At 36.8% G+C, this 22,905-nt stretch overlaps 1 protein-coding gene across 1 annotated transcript in view; it reads right to left on the bottom strand.

Moving 5' to 3' along the window:
* Window positions 1–22,905, bottom strand: part of LRRC7 (leucine rich repeat containing 7) — a 390,782-nt gene that overhangs the window by 130,531 nt on the left and 237,346 nt on the right. Inside the window, exons 8-9 of the mRNA XM_018045424.1 lie at window positions 18,137–18,281; window positions 11,809–11,881 (exon numbers count right to left, since the gene is read on the bottom strand). Coding sequence (XP_017900913.1) covers window positions 11,809–11,881; window positions 18,137–18,281 — 218 coding nt within the window. The remainder of the gene's footprint in view (window positions 1–11,808; window positions 11,882–18,136; window positions 18,282–22,905) is intronic.

The following is a 22,905-nucleotide window of genomic DNA, read 5'->3' as shown; positions in this document are numbered from 1 at the left end:
GGACTGTAGCCACCAGGCTCCTTTATTCATGGGGTTCTCCAGGCAAGAATACTGGAATGGATTGCCATTTCCTTCAAGGGGTCTTCCCAACCTGATACAGGGATCAAACATGGTCCTCCTGTGTCTCCTGCATTGGCAGCTGGTTTATTTACCACTGAGCCAACTGGTAAAGGAATAATAGCTCTAGAGTTCAGTTCAGTTCAGTCACTCAGTCTTGTCTGACTGAGACCCCATGCGGTAGCAGGCCAGGCTTCCCTGTCTGTCACCAAATCCTGGAGCTTGCTCAAACTCATTTCCATCGAGTCAGTGATGCCATCCAACCATCTCATCCTCTTTTGTCCCCTTCTCCTCCTTCCTTCAATCTTTGAGTCTTTTCTAATGAGTCAGTTCTTTGCATAAGGTGGCCAAAGTATAGGAGCTTCAGCTTCAGCATCAGTCCTACCAATGAATAGGACTGATTTCCTTTAGGATGGATTGGTTTATTTCCTTGCAGTCCAAGGGACTCTCAAGAGTCTTCTCCAACACCACAATGCAAAAGCATCAATTCTTCGGCACTCAACTTTCTTTATAATCCAAATCTCACATCCATACATGACTACTGGAAAAGCCATAGCTTTGACTAGACAGACCTTTGTCAGCAAGGTAATGTCTCTGCTTTCTTATATGCTGTCTAGGTTGGTCATAACTTTTCTTCCAAGGAGCATGTGTCTTTTAATTTTATGGCTGCAGTCACCATCTATAGGGATTTTGAAGCCCCCGAAATAAAGTCTCTCAATGTTTCCATTGTTCCCTCACCTATTTGCCATGAAGTGATAGGAGCAGATGCCATGATCTTCGTTTTCTGAATGTTGAGCTTTAAGCCAACTTTTTCACTCTCCTCTTTCACTTTCATCAAGAGGCTCTTTAGTTCTTTGCTTTCTCCCATAAGGGTGGTGTCATCTGTGTATGTGAGGTTAGTGATATCTCTCCCAGCATTTGTTAATTCAGCTTGTACTTCATCCAGCCTGGAATTTCACATTATGTATTCTGCATACTAGTTAAATAAGCAGGGTGACAATATAGAGCCTTGAGGTACTCTTTTCCCAATTTGGATTCACTTTGTTGTTCCATGTCCGGTTCTGACTGTTACTTCTTGACGTGCATACAGATATCTCAGGAGGCAGGTAAGGTGGTGGTTCATGTACTGTTGAAGCCGGCTTGGAGAATTTGAGTATTACTTTAAATTTTGTAGGGAAAATCACTAGACCATTCAGGTATGACCTAAATCAAATCCCTTATGATTATACAGTGAAAGTGACAAATAGATTCAAGGGATTAGATCTGATAAACAGAGTGTCTGAAGAACAATAGATGGAGGTGTGTGTCATTGTACAGGAGGCAGTGATCAAGACCATCCTCAAGAAAAAAAAATGCATAAAGGCAAAATGGTTGTCTGAGGAGGCCTTACAAATAGCTGAGAAAAGAAGATAAGTGAAAGGCAAAGGAGAAAAGGGAAGATATACCCATCTGAATACAGAGTTCCAGAGAGTAGCAAGGAGAGATAAGAAAGCCTTCCTTAGTGATCAATGCAAAGAAATAGAGGAAAACAATAGATTGAGAAAGATTAGCGATCTCTCGGATAAAATCAGAAATACCAAGGGAACATTTCATGCAAAGATGAGCACAATAAAGGACAACAATGGTATGGACCTAACAGAAGTAGAAGATATTGAGAAGAGGTGGCAAGAATACACAGAAGGACTATACAGAAAAGATCTTCATGACCCAGATAACCATTATGGTGTCATCACTCACCTAGAGTCCAGCATCTTGGAATGTGAAGTCAAGTAGGCCTTAGGAAGCATCACTACGAACAAAGCTAGTGGAGGTGATGGAATTCCAGTTGAGCTATTTCAAATCCTAAAAGATGATGCTGTGGAAGTGCTGCACTCAATATGCCAGCAAATTTGGAAAACTCAACAGCGGCCACAGGGCTAGAAAAGTTCAGTTTTCATTCCAATACCAAAGAAAGGCAATGACAAAGAATGTTCAAACTACTGCACAATTGCACTCACCACACACACTAGCAAAGTAATGCTCAAGATTTGTTAAATGCTCAGGATTTGTTAAATAGCATTAGTCTTACAACAACATGGCTCAAATTCCAATTACCTTGGGATATCAGTTGTGAAAGTGTTAGTCGCTCAGTTGTGTGTGACTCTTTGCGACTCCATGGAGTTTAGCTCATGGGCGGTAGCCCATGAACTATAGCCTTCCAGGCATGGAATTTTCCAGGCAAGAATACTAGAGTGGGTAGCCATTCCCTTATCCAGGAGATCTTTCTGAACCAGGGGTTAAACTTGGTTCTTCTGCATTGAAGGCAGATTCTTTACTGTCTGAGACACTAGGGAAGGTCTATATTAACTGTGAATAACTACATGAAGTAAAAGCTTTGCTGCTAATGCTTCAGCCCATAGATCACAATGAAAATAACAGACGTGCATCATGATCGGGGATGAGTCTCATTACTCTTTTCAGTCTGTCATTGATCAGCCTCTGTGCATCTGCTGTTCAGCTCACATATGGACAGTAAATCCTGTAGTTGTGTTGCCTTCTTGTCAATCAGCTGTGAAGAGATACTATTGGCACCAAAATTTAACATTTAAAGCACTACTCCTGTTGGGTAATGCTCTTGGTCATCTTAATTTTCTTGGGGATTTAAATGAAAATATTAAAATTTGCTTTCCATCACCAAGAACAACTTCATTAATTCAACTGGTGGACCAAGTAGCTATTTCAATTTTGAAAGCCTATTAGCTTACACACATTTTGGAATAAGTTTTGATGCTACAACTGGAGATCAGACAGTTTCTTTGGCTGAGTTTTAGAAGACATATGACATAAAGTGTTCAATTGAAAATATGCAAGCATCATGGGAGGAAGTAACAGGACGTAATATGGATGCAGTATAGTAGAAACTTTCAGCACAATGTGCAAATAACACTGTAGGATTTGAGCTGAACATATATGGGATTATAGAAGAAACAGCTGACTATGGGAATGCTGCTTGCCATTATTCAAGAGCCTTTAGATCTGCTGCCAGAGGAGGTTAGTGTAGCAAAACTTGTTGACATCAAGGAGGAAAGTGGTTGTAATGAAAAGGATGATGTCCCAGAGGAAGTGACCCTGGCAATAAACTTTACATTAAAGAAACTCTTAGAGATATTTCATGGTGTTGAAAACACAAAAGATAGAAGTCTGGAAGCTGCTCCAAGCTTAAAAAGATGATGACATTTCACTGATGCTTAGAAAGGATGTCCACTCTGAATTATGACTCACACAATGAAAACAGGCAAGTACTCTTCAAAGTAATTTTGATAGGTTTTTTCACAAAAAACTCACTTTAATTCTTAATGCTCCTAATGTTTACAGTGATGGTACATTAAATACATGTTGGTTTTATTATTTTTCCATTTTTCCAATACATTGATAACCAACAGTAACAGTATTTGATGTTCTGAAGGCTATGGTTTTTCCAGTAGTCATGTATGGATGTGGGAGTTGGACTGTGAAGAAGGCTGAGCGCCGAAGAATTGATGCTTTTGAACTGTGGTGTTGGAGAAGACTCTTGAGAGTCCCTTGGACTGCAAGGAGATCCAACCAGTCGATTCTGAAGAAGATCAGCCCTGGGATTTCTTTGGAAGGAATGATGCTAAAGCTGAAACTCCAGTACTTTGGCCACCTCATGCAAAGAGTTGACTCATTGGAAAAGACTCTGATGCTGGGAGGGATTGGGGATAGGAGGAGAAGGGGACGACAGAGGATGAGATGGCTGGATGGCATCACTGACTCGATGGACGTGAGTCTGAGTGAACTCCAGGAGTTGGTGATGGATAGGGAGGCCTGGCGTGATGCAATTCATGGGGCCGCAAAGAGTCGGACACGACTAAGCGACTGAACTGAACTGACAGATCCTTCATGAAAACTATCATAATTTCCCCCATTGATTAAAAAGATTATTTTGTACAGTTTCAGTGCATGGTTGTTTTCATAGTCCCCAAGACAATGTAAAGTGAGCACTTCCTGAAATAAAAAGGTAACATTTTTACTGGATCATGGGCTATGTTGAATTAAAAATTTATACCCTGAAATTATTTTACATCTTTGTGTTACAAAGAAAACTATTAGGTGCAAAACATACATCCTTCAATTATCTCTGAAATTCAAAGGATTAAAACTCAAAATATAACATTCCAACTGACTTTATTGATGGCTGTCCTGCTATAAATCACCTAAAGTATTTTATTTCAGGATCCTGAGTACAGTTGTACCATATTACTCACACGATCACTGGTGTCCAAAAGATAGACCAAAATAAGTGAAATAAGTCTGACAGAGAAAGACAAAGATTGTATGATTGCACTTGTATGTGAAATTTAAAAATAAGCAAAAAAGTGAAAAAATAACCAAGCTCATAGATACATGAGCAAATTGGTGTTTACCAGAGGAGAAGGCAATGGCAACCCACTCCAGTACTCTTGCCTGGAAAATCCCATGGACAGAGGAGCCTGGTAGGCTACAGTCCATGGGGTCGCTAAGAGTTGGATATGACTGAATGACTTCACTTTCACTTTTCACTTTCATGCATTGGAGAAGGAAATGGCAACCCACTCCAGTGGTCTTGCCTGGAGAATCCCAGGGATGGGGGAGCCTGGTGGGCTGCCGTCTATGGGGTCACACAGAGTCGGACACCACTGAAGTGACTTAGCAGCAGCAGCAGCAGCAGAGGTGGGGTTAGGCAAGTGGGAAAAATGGGTGAAAGTGATCAAAAGGAACCAACTTTGAGTTATAAAATAAATAAGTCATGTGCTGTTGGTTAGTTGCTAAGTCATATCTCTTTTGTGCCCCCATGGACTGTAACCTGCCAGGCTCCCCTGTCCATGGGATTCTCCAGGCAAGACTACTGGAGTGGGTTCCCATCCTCTCCTCTGAGAGATCTTCCGGACCAGGGATTGAACCTGTGCGTCCTATGGCTCCTGCACTGCAGGCAGATTCTTTACTGTTGAGCCACCAGGGAATTGTAACTATATATGGTGACAAATGTTAACTAGAGTTAATGTGGTAACCATTATGCAGTATATACAAATATCAAATCATCCTGTAGCACACCAAAACTGCATTATCGTTTATGTATAAAAAAGACAAAAACCTATCTTTTTAAAGAAGTTTTTCTATTGTCTATAATAGTGCACATTGAAAGTAAAAACAAGCTACAAAGAAGTGTAGAATACTTGAAAAAAGTGCTTTCCAGGGAATTCCCTGGTGGTCCAGTGGATAGGACTCCATATTTTCACTGCAAGGGTATGGGTTCAACCCCTGACTGGGGAACCCAGATCCCACAAACAGCATCACCACAAAACCCAAACAAACAAGATACAAAGCAGTAGTTCCCAATCTTTTGCGTGCATGTGGATCCCCAGGCGAACTTGTTAAAATGCAGACTCGGATGTAATGATTTGGAATGGGGCCTAGATTCTGTGTTTGTAACAAGCTCCTGGGTAATATAGAAGTTGCTGGTCCTGGAACCACACATTTTTAAAGTCCTTTGCTAATATTTCAAGGATAACATGAAAAACACACACAAAATATGTCAATGACAGCTAAAATCCATGTATACATATTATAAGAGTTATGTTGGTAAAATTTTGCCTTAGACCACGTATCAGTACTAGTGACAGTATTGGAGGCAGTAATGCTTGATGTTAAACAACAATACTGACTTAGTTTTCTAAAACTATTCTCTAAATCTAAAACTGCATTGTTCTCTAGTTGGTCTCCATGAATTAGTCTTGGATGAGAAGATATTGCCCTTCTCAGGGTATCATTTGAGGTTATTATTAACCCTCAATTACTGAGCTAATGAGGAAGAGGGATTGTCACTATATTACATAGATAATGCATAATTTCACTTTAACTTCATGTATGACCATTAGAAACCATCAGATGCCATTAAATCTTTTATTTTGTAGGTGGTAATAAACATAAAAGTAAATGACTTTGGGCTTTACTTTGTTAGTTCACTTTTAACTCAACAGAAGTAACGTTGGAAATTGAAAAATGTGAAAAATGTTGAGACAGGCTTGCATAGTCATTTAAGAGTTGAGTGCACTTCATTGCTTATTAATCCCTGTGTTCTCATCTATAAAATTGGTTTATAATGCCTGCTGCATGGAGTATCAGGGACGATTCAAGGTATGCTACCTCGCTAGCACGGGGATGCCAAGGTGGTGCTAGTGGTGAAGAACTTGCCTGCCAATGCAGGAGACATAAGAGACTTGGGTTCAATCCCTGGGTTGGAAAGATACCCTGGAGGAGGGCACGACAACCCACTCTAGTATTCTTGCCTGGAGAATCTCATAGACAGAGGAGCCTGGCGGGCTACAGTCCACAGGGGTGCAAATAGTTGGACAAGACTGAAGCGACTCAGCATGCATGCACCTTGCTAGCACACTGATTTTAGACTTCTCAGCTTTCAGAACTTAGAGTAATAAATGTCTGCTGTTTTGGCCACTCATGTATGGTTACTTTGTTATGGCAGTCTGAGCAGAATAATGCATTATTGCATCATCATATATAATATATATATAATGACAATGCATTATTATATTTTGTTCATAAGTATTTAACATTTTCTTTTTAAGAACTAGATGTTTCACTCATGTTATATTACTAATCCTCACACAGATAAACATAAGCAAGGATCAATAAAGAAATGTCTTTTTGCTTATTATTGTTGATGACTATTATGTTTTGTTGAAGGCTATCTAATATTAAGTCTGGCAATAATATCTGAGATGTATTATTACTTCCCTTTTACAGATGAGAAAACTGCAGCTCTGAGATGTGATTTGACATGCCCAAGGTCAATTAGTTAATGAAAGGAGAACCCCGTGAAGGGATTAAACATATTCAAGACATGTTATCAACCATTAAGGAGCGCATATTCTAGTTGGGAAGGCATATTATATTTGAAAATTATAAATTATAAATTTGATATTATAATTGAAAAGTTAAATGATGATACAAAAGATAAATAAAAGACCAACATAAGAAATGGAAAAATATCACATTAGTGTTCTCTAACTTGTGTAAAGAGTTCCCTAAACTTATTTGTCTATGAAGCTTATTTTTATGTCATACCTATTAAAATCTCAAGTAATGACTGTTTTGAGGAATTAAGTTTAGAAAATGCTGGTTCATTTAGTAGGTATACTGAGCTTTGAATTTAGAGGAAGCTGCAGTGGTCTAGGTGGGCAGAAGGAAAATAATTAAGTAGCAAAACAAGTAAACATATTTTTGGAACCCAAATACCCCCAATTTGATTTGTCAATAGCTCTTTACCTTATTAGATTTTACTTTTAAGAAGCATTTAAGGTGTGAGTACTTCCCATTTAATTCTCACAACATTCTCATGAGGTAGGCATTATTATGATTTCTGTTTTACTGAGGAGGAATCTAAGGCTATAAACCCACTAGTACATTGAAAAGCCAGATTTTGGACCCAAAAGGTCTGGCTCCAGAGCCAAAGCAGCCAACCATTATGCAAGCTTGTTTAAGGGAGCTTTGTTTTAAACCAGCATCACAATGGAATAGGGTTTGAGAAGATGGTTATCTGATGGCTGTTTAAGAAGCTGAATCCAAACATTGGTTCTTAAACTTTAGCATGCATCAGAAACCCTGGAACATCTTGTTAACACAGATTGCTGGTCTGATGTTCAGAGTTTCTGATTCAATAGATCTGAGATTGTCTCTGAGAATTTGCACTTCTAACAAGTTGCCAGTTGGAGTTGATGATGTTGGTCAGAGGACCACATATTGAGAATCACCAGTCTACTCTAGACTATGGAAAGAATTGAATATTAGTGTGAAGGAATTTAGGTTTTATCAAATGAAGTGTGTGTGTGTGTGTGTGTGTGTGTGTGTGTGTGTGTGTATGCTCTCTAAGTTTTTGACTAGAATAACTTTACATCTTAAGAAGTACACTGTGGATTCAATAAAAGGAAATCTCCTGTTTACTCTATTGCCCAGCCCCCAAGTTCTCCTCCCAAAGTCACATACATTTCTAGTTCCTTGTGTATCTTTCTATGATTACAGAATACAGGGAAGCACAGTTTTTAGCATTCAGGTGCATAGAATGCTTATTTTCTTGTCATAGCAGTCTAGTAAGTGGACTACTGGAATTTACCATCTAGGGTATTAATGTTATATAAACTAAACATCTAGATCAAATAATTAGAATTTTAGACATAGGTGGAAACTACAAATGAAGAAACTAAGCCACTGAGAACTTAAATAACTTGTCCAAGTTCACATAGTTAAGTGGCGTAGCGAGGGATCACACCCATGCTGTTGGATTCTAAAGCCAGTGCTCCTTACATTATCCCTCAGCAGTCATGGGGCCACAGGAAAGAAGTGATTTATCTAGCTTTGCATAGTTATTAAATTTTATGATTCCAATCTTTCTCTTTGACCATACGCTATGATGGAATGACTTTTTAAAATATCCATTCAAATTTTTGAGCTTTCATTGTTTTTCTCTAAAACTACAAAGCTAACAGAGAGAAGGCTTAGCGTAGTTACTCTTCCTATGGAAGATCCTTTGCCCTTAGAGCACTGGAGCTCTTCAATGATCAAATATTGCAAAATATGTGACTCAACTATCTCATATATTAAGAAGCATCATAGGTCAGTTAACAGTTTAACTTTGAGATCTGATAACTTCTCTCAGCCTTTGTTTCTGCATCTGTTAATGGGGAGAAAACAATACACACTGAATAGTATTGATGGGGTTTTTAAATAAGAATACATGTAAAGCACCAAACATGGTATCTGGCACAATGTGAACACAAACAAAAAGTTGTTTATTACTATTGTCATTGCACATTCAGTTCTTAGAATGGCTGGAACTCCTAGGCACAACTTAAGATTTGACAACAAAAATAACCAATTTTACAAGTCATTTGGCACAAAAGTCATGGAATCTATTTCAGCTGTGAAAAACAGCCTAATTCTTTCAGCAATTTTTACTAGTTGGACTATTAAAAATTACCAAAGATAAGTTTAATCTATGAAACATTCTATATGCAGAATGAGAATATTTTTGCTCACTGCAGCTGATCTTAACATTTTGGTGAGCAGAGTGCTAGATAGAATGTCCATAAGAAAATAAGACTCTGAAACTCTGAAACTGAAACTCTAACCCTTTGGCCACCTGATGCAAAGGGGTGATGGCCACCTGAGGCTGACTCATTAGAAAAGACCCTGATGCTGGGAAAGATTGAAGGCAGGAGGAGAAGGGGATGACAGAAGACGAGCTGATTGGATGACATCACTGCCTCAATGGACACGAGGTTGAGCAAACTCCCAGAGATAGTGAAGGACGGGGAAGACTGGTGTGATGCAGTTCATAGGTTGCAGGAGGCAGACACAACTGAGTGACTGAACAAAAATAACTTCCACCATTTACAAAATACTTTCTGCATGTGACCTGGGGTGACATTAAATAGTATTCTAATAGAATTTATCTCTAGCCTTGAGCTAAACCTCTGATCTGTCAGTTCTGAATTCCCTAAAGAAAGCAATGCCAATGTATCATTATTATTTTTACTTCATGAAGATTGTTTATCAAGGTGTACTATAAAAGTTTAGATTTGGCTTACGTTTTGCACAAGTGCTCCATTGAAGTGAGAATGTAAGTGAGGAAATGGCTGTCATAATTTTACCAACCAAAAAATGTACTATAGAACTGAAATCTTAAAAAATTTTCATTTTAGGACCATTTTACACTCTTAACAATCACTGGTAACCCTAAAGTACTTTTGTTTATATGTTTTATATCTATTGGTATCTATCATATTATAAATTAAAAATGCATTTTAAAATATTCATTATTCAGTCTTAAATAACAATAATAAATCCATGACATGTTACTGTAGGTGACATATTTTTATAAAAGTATCTATATTTCCAAAACAAAAACATTTAGTGAGAAGAGTGACATTGCTTTGTTTTTTCAAATCTCTCCAATGTTTAGATTAATAGCAGGTAATTGGATTCCCATATCTGCTTACATATTCAATATGCTGTTGTATATTATTCTGTTTAAGTTTATATATATATATATATTCCAATCTCACACAGATATGTAGTTGGAAAACGGAAGGAGGAGTATTTTCACAGTCTTTTTGAATAATTGTGACTATTCTTTGATACTATACCAAAACTCAACAAGTGGTGGTGTTTTAGGGGATACAGTAATTGCAATATGGAATCTAAAATACATCAGTGAACTTTTCTTACTCTTCATACCAATACATTAACAGCAACTAATCCTTTTGCACTTTGAATGAGTCTATTTCTCATGTGTGGTTTTGTAGCTCATGCATTGGTCATGGAAAATGTTGCTTTATAGACTTAAACAGATTTTCCAAATGTTGATGCATTTCACAGACAACCTCAATAAATCACATTCATTATCACACCAGTGATATCAGAAAAGCCTTTACATGTACGGAAGCCGTCAAACTTACAGTGGAAGATACACATTTTTCAAAATTCCAACTTTTGCTTGATAGCTCAAATTTCACTGTTGGCAACAAATACTGTCAGTTGTTGTCCTTGAAGTAACAAAGCTCACTTTGTTCATTTTTGAGAAAATGTCTGCCAAATACCCAAGTCTGACTAAACACAGTTTGTCAGTCATTCTCCCTTTTTTAAAAATAGGCTTTAATTTATAGCCATTTAAGTTTCACAGCAAAACTGAGCAGAAGATAGAGATTTCTCATATGTTTCCTACTGCTTTTTTTATTCTCCTTTTTATTGCAATAAACTATACTATTATAGTGCATTTCCCTAACACTTCCATTCATGTCTTTATATGAGTATCAAAACATCAAATTGTAGACTTTAAATATATGCAGTTTATTGTACCTCAATCATGTCTAATAAAACTGTTTTTTTAAAAAAGCTTTCTCCCCACCCCAAGTATACCCAAATCTGTTAAAATGTGGATTTATATAATTCTTCACATGAAATGTGGGACAAGATTCCTATAAAATGGCTTTAAATAATTTTAGAATGAAGACAGCTTATGGATTTCTCACTTTACACAAGTTGTAAACAAAATAATTCCAATGAAACATTGATAATAGCATACATACATTTCTTCAAGAACTGTAAATCAAACATTAATGACAACATAAAATTAGAAATGAATCACTTTCAGATCAATGGAATATATTTTTTTCTTAAAAGGGAACAATGATCTTTTACCTTGAAGCTTTTTATGCAAGCTAAAATATGTTTATTTCCTTAAGTCTAAAAATACATAAAGTTTCTATAAATATCAAGTTTTACTAACAATGTAATGGTAACGTATACATAATGCAGATCTTATAAAAATTGATTTGATTTTGTAAGACATTCAAGTGAAGTTAGAGCAGCTACTCAGTCAAAAGCATCCAAATTAGTAGTATCTGGAAAATTACAGGCAATGATATAATTGATGGTCTGGGCAATCACTTTGCTTGTGAAAGGGCAATGGTCAAGTATTTCTTATGTTATATAGCTGGGTGTCAATGTAATGTTCACATATGAAACTAAATTGATATACACAAATATATAAGTAAATAAAATGTGGTCTAAAACGAGTTTAAATATGAACAAAATTGTTGAGATCTCCAGTGGAAAATGTGTTAAAGTAGAAAACTCAATATATTCTTTTGTCTCTGGCTTTAGAGAAGCAAACTGGTATGAAACTTTGGCACTTACTTTCCGATTGTATTGGGTAGCATCGTAAGTTGATTGTCATCTACTTTCAGAGTAGTTAGTTTTTTCAACAACCCTAAAACAGAGAAGATGTATTAGTACACAAGAACAGATTACTGACAGAAAATACAATATTTAAAGTACAATACACATCACAATATAATTGTGATGAATGTTTGTCATGCTAAATGGCTGCACTCTGCTTTTATTAACCTACAAACATATTCGCATGTCTAGTTCTGACCTTCCAGTCGCAAAAACTTCGCTTACATCAGTGGGAGTTCAAGTACAATGATGGAGACAATAAAGAAAACATAAGGTTCCAAAGAAACCTGAATTGGTGGTACTACTACCACATTTTCCTTATCTATTATATAGCAAACGGACGAGATGAAATTTTTCAAGCCAGCTGTGATTCCATATTTAATTAACTCATAAGCACTAATAACTAACATTCCTGTTGTGATACAAATTGAAAACAAATCTGAATTAAACCTAATAATCAACGAATGGATACTGAAGTACTGCAGTGTAGTGGTTATAATTATGGACTTGGAAAATAACAACATATAACTTCATACTCTTTCAGTTACCATAAATCCTTGACTGGGATTGGTAGTAAACACAAAACCCTCAGTTTTTAATATATCAAGCAGAACTGGCTAATAATTGACATTCTAACATTCATATTTCTCTAATTTATGCCCTTCATAAACTTCCTGCTTTATCTACTCCTATTCTCAGGGTATTAATGAGCAAAAACTGCAGAGTGATAGAAGAACAGCTTCCTTTACCCAGCCATAACAGAACCCAGAGTATCAATATGGCCTAAATAGCCAAAATCCAAGACAAAGCATTAACAGTGGCTGATTTTGGTTCTACACATGTTTTGCAGAAAACTTGTTCTGACAGATACAGCAGGTTCCTTGGTCAAATGTGTTTCTGCTGCTGCTACTGCTAAGTCGCTTCAGTCGTGTCCGAGTCTGTGCGACCCCATAGATGGCAGCCAACCAGGCTCCCCCATCCCTGGGATTCTCCAGGCAAGAACACTGGAGTGGGTTGCCATTTCCTTCTCCAGTGCATTAAAGTAAAAAGTGAAAGTGAAGCCGCTCAGTCGTGTCCGACTCTTAGCGACCCCATGGACTGCAGCCGACCAGGCTCCTCCATCCATGGGATTTGGGAAATGCTAAATTAAACAAAATCAACCATATTTCTTTAATGAAAAATGTTAAGGAACTTTTAATATACTAATGTAGCAGGGTGACTCTAAAGTTATTGTTGAACTTCTGTGTGTATGCAGAGTATCTTGTACAGTGGTATTTCACAAACATGCTCTGAGAAGTGCTGTTACAGCTCATACCTACCCACCTCAAGTATTTTCAGCATAGCTTAAAGGCAAAAAGTAACTGACAAGAAGTCAGAAATAAAGCTGTTGTTGCATTTGAAGTTTCAGTATGCTTAATTACATAGCCTATCAAAGCACGCAGAATCTCTAGTGAAGAGAAATGTCATCACTATCAGACTGCTGTGAGAAAATACCTAAAATATTTGGAGATTAATACATCAGCTTGTGCCCTTATGATACACAGCTGAAAACAGTCACCTGGGAAAGAGGACAATTCTCACTGGGGTAATTTATCTCTGAAATTTGAACACCCACTGCCTATTCATCTATGCTCAAAGGGTGACTGAATCACTTTAGCTTCTCTACTGTATATGTAAAAAACCATCAACCTTGGAAATATAAAAGAACTCTTGAGCTTGCTCATCAATTGTGAAAAGAAAACACAGGACCATGAATGACAGCTAAATTCTTTATGAGCTGTAGTTGTGATCAAACTACTGTCCCTGCCCACAGGTGGAGCCAGAGGAGGGCTAACGGTTTCCACATCACTTGGCTGGGTTACGAGAAGTTTTGCGTTGGATTACAGAAGGCTGTGCAAACACCTTGAAGCCAGGTTGCCAGTCTTTAAGAGAATCACAGTCCCCAGGTCTGAAATAGTGGTGTGAAAATCTTGAGGCAGGATAGGAATTAAGGTCAAAAGATTGATACAACAGATTTTTTTTTTTTTTAAATAATGGATCTTTGACAGAAGTTTCTACAACTTTTGGCAACCCATTCCAGTACTCTTGCCTGGAAAATCCCATGGACGGAGGAGCCTAGTAGGCTACAGTCCATGGGGTTGCAAAGAGTCAGACATGACTGAGCAACTTCATTTTCTTTCTACAACTTTAAATGCTAAAGCAAGTTAGGGCTCCCTCCTTTGTTCCACATATGTGAGCTAAAGGGATCATCATTAATTTGTGATATGGCTACTTTGTCATTCACACATTCCATACAAGGGTGTGCTCTCTGGACAGATTCCAGAACTTCTGTAGTAATCTGGTTGTTCTTGGAATAGAAATAGGCCATCAACCTCAGCTTTGTTACTCATGACTTCCTCTGACAGATAATTCCTTTACTGTCTAGCTATTGATATATCTGTTTGGACTGTCTTCTACCCTCAGGAACCAAAGGTATTTTATACTATTTCTACCTCAATTCTCCACCTCTTTATCTTGTATTCCCAATTCAGATATATTGAAGAGAAAGGAAAAGGAAGTTTTTTACTATGATTCTGGCTACTTTTATATAAATATACAATAAGCAGCAGTATAATAAACAATAATATAATTTGTTCTCAAATAGCTAATATTTATATGACATTTACACTATATTTAGAATTTTTGAAAGCCAAGTTGCTATGTACTCATCAAATCTAAGATTATAATAATTATTATATTATCATAGTACCTAACATTGATTGAACATTTACTGTATACTAAGTTCTGTTCTAAGCAATTTTACATATATTAATTCATTATTTCTCAAAATAATTCCCTGATGCAGGTACTATTACTTTCCCATTTAAAAGATGATAAAACTGAGGCACAGAAAGATTAAGTAGCTTGCATAAGGTCACACAGCGAATAAGGTAGAAAAGCTGGACTCTGAATTCAAGCAGCTTGACTGCAAAACTTGTGTCTTTAACCACTAAGTGAATAAGATAAATTATTTTGGAAAGTAAATATATATATATATATGTATATGTATGTGTATATATATATATATATTCTCCTTTATTGAGTTTCTCTGCTGTCCAAAGAAGCTGATTATTAAAGCTCTACCTAGAAAACATAAAGTCCTCTTACTTTTCCCTGGAACTAGCACACTGAAAGAGACTCAGCATACAGGGTTGTCTGTTGAATATATAACTCCATTCAACTACCCCACAGCTAAAATAGGTGTAAAGGAACTGAAGATTTTTTGTTCCTATTTCCTTTTATTATTAATAATACTATGACTGTTCTTGTCTTTTATTCATTTAAATGTTGGTAGTCCAATAGACAACTCAGGTTCAAATAGAGAAGATAAGGTGTAATTTACATTCCAATCAGAATCAATAAATTATTTTAGGACCTTTGAACAGAGTTTCCAGTTATTTCTCTTGACCAAGAAGGAAAGTTTTCAAGGAAAGCCAGCCTTTCTACATATACAATCAGGTACTCTGGCAACTCTGCAGATGAATAAATGTAATTTTCCCTAAAAGGTCAATAGGGTCCAAAGATACTTCCAGCAGGAAGCTACTGACAAAGTTACCTTCTTAATTTGAGGATTGCTCAGCTTTCCAGGTGGCACTAGTGGTAAAGAACCTATTTGCCAAAGCAGGAGACAGAGAGATGTGGGTTTGATCCCTGGATTGGGAAGATCCCCTGGAAGAAGGCATGGTAATCCACTCCAGTATTCTTGCCTGGAGTATCCCGTGGACAGAGCAACCTGGTGGGCTACAGTCCATGGGGTCGCAAAGAGTCGGACATGACTGAAGCGACTTAGCAGCATGCACAGATTCTAAAGGGAGATATTAAATACATAATACAGCTTGCCTGTGCTGGCCTGCTTAATGCCAGCCAAGCATCTAATCTGGTATTTTCTATCATCTGTACAGGCTATTTCCCCAGACCGGAAGGCTAACTCCCTAGTCCACTTTCTTAACCGAGGATATTTTAAAGAAATAGTTACATCATCTTTTATTTCACTATGTGACCTTTTCATTTCCAGAATTTCTAATTGGTTCTTTTTTTTTGTTTATAACCACCTGTTCTTAGTCATCATTCCTGTTTCATAAGTTATTGTTTTTATAAATATTGTTCTTCCTTTTATTTATTTGAGAATCTACACACACTTAAAGTCATTTTTTAACTTGCTTGATAACTTTGGTTTCCCTTGGGGGTAAAATTGCTATTGTTTGAGTTGTTTTAACATTAGTTTTCCTTTAAAGTATTTGTTTTCATGCCCATTTGTGTCAGTGAATATTTTCTTACCTATGTTCACTCCTCCATGTCTGACACTGGTTACTTCCACCTGACACTCAAGTTTCTGGGGTTTAGAAACAAGTCTTAAATTAGCAACTTAGTGCTCTCATTCAACCCGGATATTGCAAATTCAGTCCACAGCAGCTGGTAATGTGCTGTAATTTTCAGTATTGAATCTGTATCTGTTCTCTCCTTTCACCCTAGCTCTAGGTTCTTCAGTCTCTCTTAGCAGAAAAGCTTTTCCTTCCTCAATCCCTGTAAATTCGTATTCTCCTGTTATGCTTAAGGTTTTTTTTTTTTTTAAAACTACTCAGGATCAGAATTTATGGTCTGGATGCCATCATGTCTGTAGGTATTACTGTGTTTCCATTATATCTCAGTTCCAGGTATATGCTCATTCTCTTTAAGCAGAGCTAAATTATGTTATTGACTCAATACTTAAGGAGTACTCACCATATACTACCCATAATTCTTTGTATGGAGAAGAAAGTAATGAAGAAAATTATGTTCTTCTAATATAAATAGCTTTTTTATTCTCATTATGCTTTTGAAGATATGGAGTGGTTTTTGAGTAAGGAGAGTAAGAAATGTATTTTGACCAGATGGCTATCTTGACCAGACGATCATCTCTAGCATCTTCATCAGAGGATGCTCTTTTACACCATTATATTTCCTTACTTTCTACAACATAAAATAGTACTTTCTAAGCTTATCTGATCATAAGTTTCATCTAAGATAATTAATAAGAATGCAGAACAGAGGGCTTATTACATACTTATGGGGTCAGAATTTTCACAGAAAGATCCTGGAAATGTGGAAGTGTTTAATTAAGCTTAAGATAAGTCTTACAGAGGAGTAAGCTGAAAGAACACTGTTACAAAAATATATAACTATATAAAAAATCATTAAATCTACAAAGAAAGAAAAACTAATTCATTCTGTTAAAAGTAGTATTCTCTATTAACCTAAAATAATAGTGAAAATGGAAGCAACAAAAATTGGAGAAAAATTTTGGCTTGTGATTCAATTTTCAGAAGCATTAATATGTTCCAGAACATATGATAATCTAATTCAAGGAGTGTTAAAAACTATATTCCAAAATTAAGTAGTTTGATGATTCCTCTCCTATCTGTGTCCCCTCATAAATAATAAGAGTAAGATATAAAAGTTTACTCATTATTTAGACTCTTTCATTGCTACTCAGATAAAATTTATGACAAAAAAAGGATTGAGTAATTAATATTTATTAACAGACAAATTTCTGCTCTTATGACTCTTGACAGCATACAAAAGATGAGATGTCATTTTAAAATAATAGAACTATGAAGATATATTTATATTTATATATTTATCATGTTTTTCTTAAAATAGAGCAAGGTTACAATAAAAATAAAGTGGAATAGAGCAACACTGTGGATAGAAAGTGTTATTTGCTCAGTCATATCTGACTCTTTAGGACCCTATGGACTGTATCCTGCCAGCCTCCTCTGGCCATGGGATTCTCTAGGCAAGAATATTGGAGTGGGTAGCCATTCCCTTCACCAGGGGCTCTTGCCAACCCAGGGATCAAACCAGGCTCTCCTGCATTGCAGGCAGATTCTTTACCATCTGAGCCACCAAGGAAGCTCATGCTACTGGTGATTCTATAGTGACAAAAGAAGACACACATAGTCATTCAAGTACTTAAATCTAAGATGAATACTCCTTTTAATAACACTTTGAAACTTAGTAGATCTACAATTATTTAAAGTATGTCAGTTTAGTAAGGTCATTTTAATAGGAGAAAATTTTGACAGCTAGAGTTACTATTTCATTCTAAAATATTGGTGAAATAATTTTTCATATTGGATAATGATTATGCTAATTTATTACTATCAGGCTAACAGTATATTCCCTATATCTGCAAACAAACTATACTGCTAAAAATGAAAACAGTATATTTGATATAAACATTGATAACAAAATATTATATTCTCACCTATAGAGTCAGGCAACTGTTGCAACATATTGGATGATAGTAAGAGGTCCTCCAGGGCTTCACATCCAGAAATATCCATGTCAACAGTTTCTATTCTGTTTTTTGACATATCCAGGTATACCAACATCTTTAACTTCCCTATAGACTTGATGACATTGAGTAAACTCAGGGTTAGTGAGAAACTTTCAGGAAATATTTTAAAGTTGTAAAAACCACAACACAGTAAAATTCATTTCAAAAGCAAATGCAACAACAGTAAGTATTGGTGAGAATGTGGAGAAACTGTAACCCTCATACATTTCTAGTAGGAATGTAAAATTATGCAGCCACTTTGGAAAACAGTTTGGCCATTCCTCAAAATGTTAAATAGAATTTCCATATGACCTATCAATCCCTAGGTACATGCTTAAGAATGAAACATTTGTCCACACAGAAACACAAATATTCAAAGCAGTGTTATTTACAACATTCAAAACGTGGAAACAACCCAAATGTCCATAAACTGATGAATAGATAAACAAAATGTGATATATCTATAAGCTGGAACATTATTTGGCAATAAAAAGCAATAAAGTACCAATGCATGCTACAAAACGGATGAACCTTGAAACAAATGCAGTGAAAGATGCCAGTCACAGAGATCACCTATTGTAAGATTTTACGTATATGAATTGTCCAGAATAGGTAAATCTATGGAATCAGAAAGTAGACTAGGGTTGCTAGAGGCTGGGAGATCAGGGGGAAGGAAATAACTGCTAATGGCTTTCAGGGCTTCTGTCAGTGGTAATGGAAATGTTCCAAAATTAGATTGTGGTGATATTTGTTCAATTATGTGAGTATGCTAAAAACCATTGAACTGTATACTTCAAATAGATGAACTTTATAATATGGGAATATATCTTGCAACATAGATATGTTAAAAGATAACAACAACGATGTCAAAGTTGCCAAAGACTTAAATGACTATAGAAAAAAAAGGAAGGATGGAAGAGAAAGTTGTTACCCAAACAACTTCTGTTGATATAATGATGCTTACAATTTCAAATGCATGAGAAAGGTATTAAATCAAGATTTGAACTTTACCCTACTAAGCAGAATCAATATTTTGTTTATTCAACAGTCCTTTTTGAGGATCTACTACGTACCAGAGTTTGTATTATATACTGGAGAACAATCATGAATATCTTAGTTAAGTATGGGGAGAGACTTGTCATGATATAGACAAAGTCTTTATCTTTAAGGTGCTCATACAGTGAAAGAAACTGTCCAATAAACAAATAATTATAAAGCCCTATGATATGTGGAATTAAAAGAGCCTGTAGAGAATGCCATAGATGCACAAGGCCACAAATTGCCAGGAAGGCACTGCTTGTCCAGAAAAAGAGAACTTGTACCTGGAAGAGAGAATAGTGCAGGGAATAGTGCAGTATATTTGAGGAAGAGTGGGAAATTCAAAGTTACTGAATATAGTGATGAAGTTAAGCCTTAGAAGTCACCTGTTAAAACGCCTTACCTTTCATGTGAAGGTTATTTGAATTCTATCTTATTGGCAAGGAGAGCTATTCAAGGCTTTTAAGATGGTGAATAACATTATTAGATATGCGCTTTGAAATATTAATCTCAGGGAAATGTGAAGGGAAGATTTATGACTAGAGTTAGAGTAGAACTGAAAGGATCAGAAGGATCTGGAAGCTGTTTAGCTAACGAGATGAAAAGGACTTGAATTAAGGCAGCAGAAGTGAGGGTGAAGTGGGGATGGCTCAAGAAAAATTTAGAAGTGGAATGACTGAATTAATAACTGATTTTTGAGGACAGGAGTGGAATCAGACCATATGGTGGGCAAGGGATGAACAATGGTTATTTAGCTTGGACGTGAATTATGGGACTTAGAGCAAGACGAAATTTATTTTCCTTTTCTTTAAGGGCATGTTTTGCAAATAAATGTCCCACACATATCTGTGTTCAATGATTCATCTGCTTGTTTGTCTACCTATAACACTTTGCTATACTGTCTCTACTTATTTGACAGAGTATAAGCACATAAACACTACAGCAACAAATTAATTGCACAAGCACATACTTGGCACTGTGCTAAGTACCTTATACATATTACTTGATGCAATACTTTATGTTCTTGTTGCTCAGAATGTGTTTTACACAGCAGCCATATCAGCACCACCTGGGAGCTTGTCAGAAATGTGGAATCGAGATCCACTCCAGACCCACTGAATTGGAATCTGCACTTTAACACACACTAAAGCTTAGAGGTTAAGTAATATCACACATTGGGTTCCCTGAGAAATGGAGACAAAGAGAAATTTTTGAGAGAGATTCTTGGGATTAATACCAGTGAAAAGAAAGAAGGAAGGAAGGAAGAAGGACTGGGCAGGTGAAGGTAGGCTGTGATGGTTCTGAGGAATTACTCAGCTGACTCTTCAAGTAGTACTGCAGTTGTCTTGAGTAGCAGTGAAGGGGCCAGAGCTTCATACTCTTGCACTGATTGATCACTGAATTGGTGGTCTCCTGGAATACAGTTATAACCCTACATGAGAAAGTTCTCTTCAGCTGAGGAAAGTCCTGAAGAGGGTGGAGAGTTGCAAGCAGTATTCCCAGAGGTTGAGGGAATAGAATAAGCTCTTCATTCCAGGAGGATGACACATGGCAAGATCCACCACAAGTAACATTCCAACATTGCTCCATTAATAAGGAGTGGAGCTAAAATTTCAAACTCAATTTTATCAGATTATAGACTATAAAGCCTATTAATTAGATTAGCAGGTCCTGACCTCTAAATTGCTTATTAATCCAGCTCATATCTCTAGCCCTGCTCTTCCTTTGTAGGCAGAGAGTGTGAACACAGTCAGGGTAGGTGAATAGTTGCTAGGCTAGGAACTGCGTGCTCTGGATGAATGAGGCCAGAGGGCTGAATTTCTTCTCATGCCTAGAAATACGTCACTTGGAAAAACACTGTCACACTTCTTAGAGCTGTCCACCCCAAGGAACTATTATGCTAACTTAGCTCATCTCTTCTGCTGAGCACACAAAGAATAATACATGTATTTAGGTTTGTATGTGTGTGTGTATGAGGATTTCTTTTTTTTTTTTTTGTTCCTTTATCATGAGAAAATTTCTTTTCTCTTTGAAGCTTCCTAAATTGCTATCTGTAGCACAACTCAATATGTTTGTGTGAAGTTTCTAAACATCTTTTTTGGAAGCAAAATAACACTTCAATGTTTATTTTTGAGTCTTTCTAAATCCTCACTTTGAAGCACCTTATAAAGGCAATAATAGCCTGGGGTGATAAAGGCCTTTGTAGCCCAATGACTCAGAGTTCTTGAGGATATTAAATGTTACTCCAACATCCGGACAATGAGGGATCTACAGATGAGCATAGGGCGACAAATTAAAAAAGGGGAAGCCACTACAAGCAAAAGGAGATATTGGAGTTTGCTCTTCAATTATGTTTTTATTGACTGATATTAGAGTAATGATTTTAAGACAGAGCTTTGTAGCAAACAAATTTTTCATCATTATTTATTTGCTTCTCTGATTTGTGAAAAGTAAAGTGGATAAGTGATAATCCAGGCTTCTAAAAGTATTTAAAAATATATTAGCTTAATGTATTATGGTATGTGAACTAAAAACAAAAGGAATCTGCTTTTTTCTCCTGTATCTTGTGACTCTAAATATTTAGAATTAATCCTTCTGTGAAACTCATAGACATGGGCTGAAGACTGCATTCAAGCTTAAACTTTCAAGGCCAGATGTTTCTAGGTAATTGTCTAACAGCTCTTTGCCAGCCTTAGGCACTCAAAAACCACGCCTGTTTAAGGGAAGGAGGTATAGGAGTATCCCGTTAGTATTCCCATAAGGAGTGTCACAAAATATGGAATTCAAGTGTACTAAGTAAAGCAAGAAACCCACTTGAAGATGGCAGTATATAAGAAAAAAATACTTTGTAACAGACAAATTAGACAGCACTGTCTGTTTTACAGACAACTGAATCACTATCTTTACATTTAAATAATACATTAAATAATACATTGACTATGCAATTCATCAGGCTTCCCTCATAATTCAGTCGGAAAATCATCTGCATGCAATCCAGGAGATCCGGGTTCGACTCCTGGGTCAGGAAAATCCCCTTGAGAAGGAAATGGCAACCCATTCCAGTATTCTTGCATGGAGAATCCCATGGACAGAGGAGCCTGGTGGGCTACAGTCCATGGGATCGCAAGAGTTGGACATGACTTAGTGACTAAACGACCACCATGGAATTCACCTGCAAGGCTGGATTTTGGGAACAGAATAAGTGTGAAAAGTAGGATAAGCCCAGTTCTCATTCATACCTTCTACTGATTCCCATAGCAACAGCATTTGGAGCATCATAGTGAGCATGAGCCTCTGAAGCTGGTTTGAATTACAGGTCCACCATTTACTGACTGTGTGACCTTGGCCCAGTTACTTTTTCTGTTTCAGTTTCCTCATCTATAACATGGGCTTGGTAATAAATTCTGCTTCACAGGGTTGCTCTGAGAATTTAGTGAGTCACTTGTAAAATATCTAGATAGTGCGTAGCCCCTGATAAATGCTATGTAAGTAGTTTTGAATAAATAAATACACTGCAGGTATAAACTTTTCCCACTAGACATGCATTCTGATTTCCACTAACATGATGGACATGAGTTTGAGTAGGTTCCGGGAGTTGGTGATTGACAGGGAAGCCTGGTGTGCTGTAGTCCATGGGGTCGCAGAGAGTGGGACATGAC

The sequence above is a fragment of the Capra hircus genome, chromosome 3 (genome assembly GCF_001704415.2).
Source record: "Capra hircus breed San Clemente chromosome 3, ASM170441v1, whole genome shotgun sequence".
Taxonomy (NCBI): Eukaryota; Metazoa; Chordata; class Mammalia; order Artiodactyla; family Bovidae; genus Capra; species Capra hircus.
This window is presented reverse-complemented; position numbering and strand designations above follow the sequence as displayed.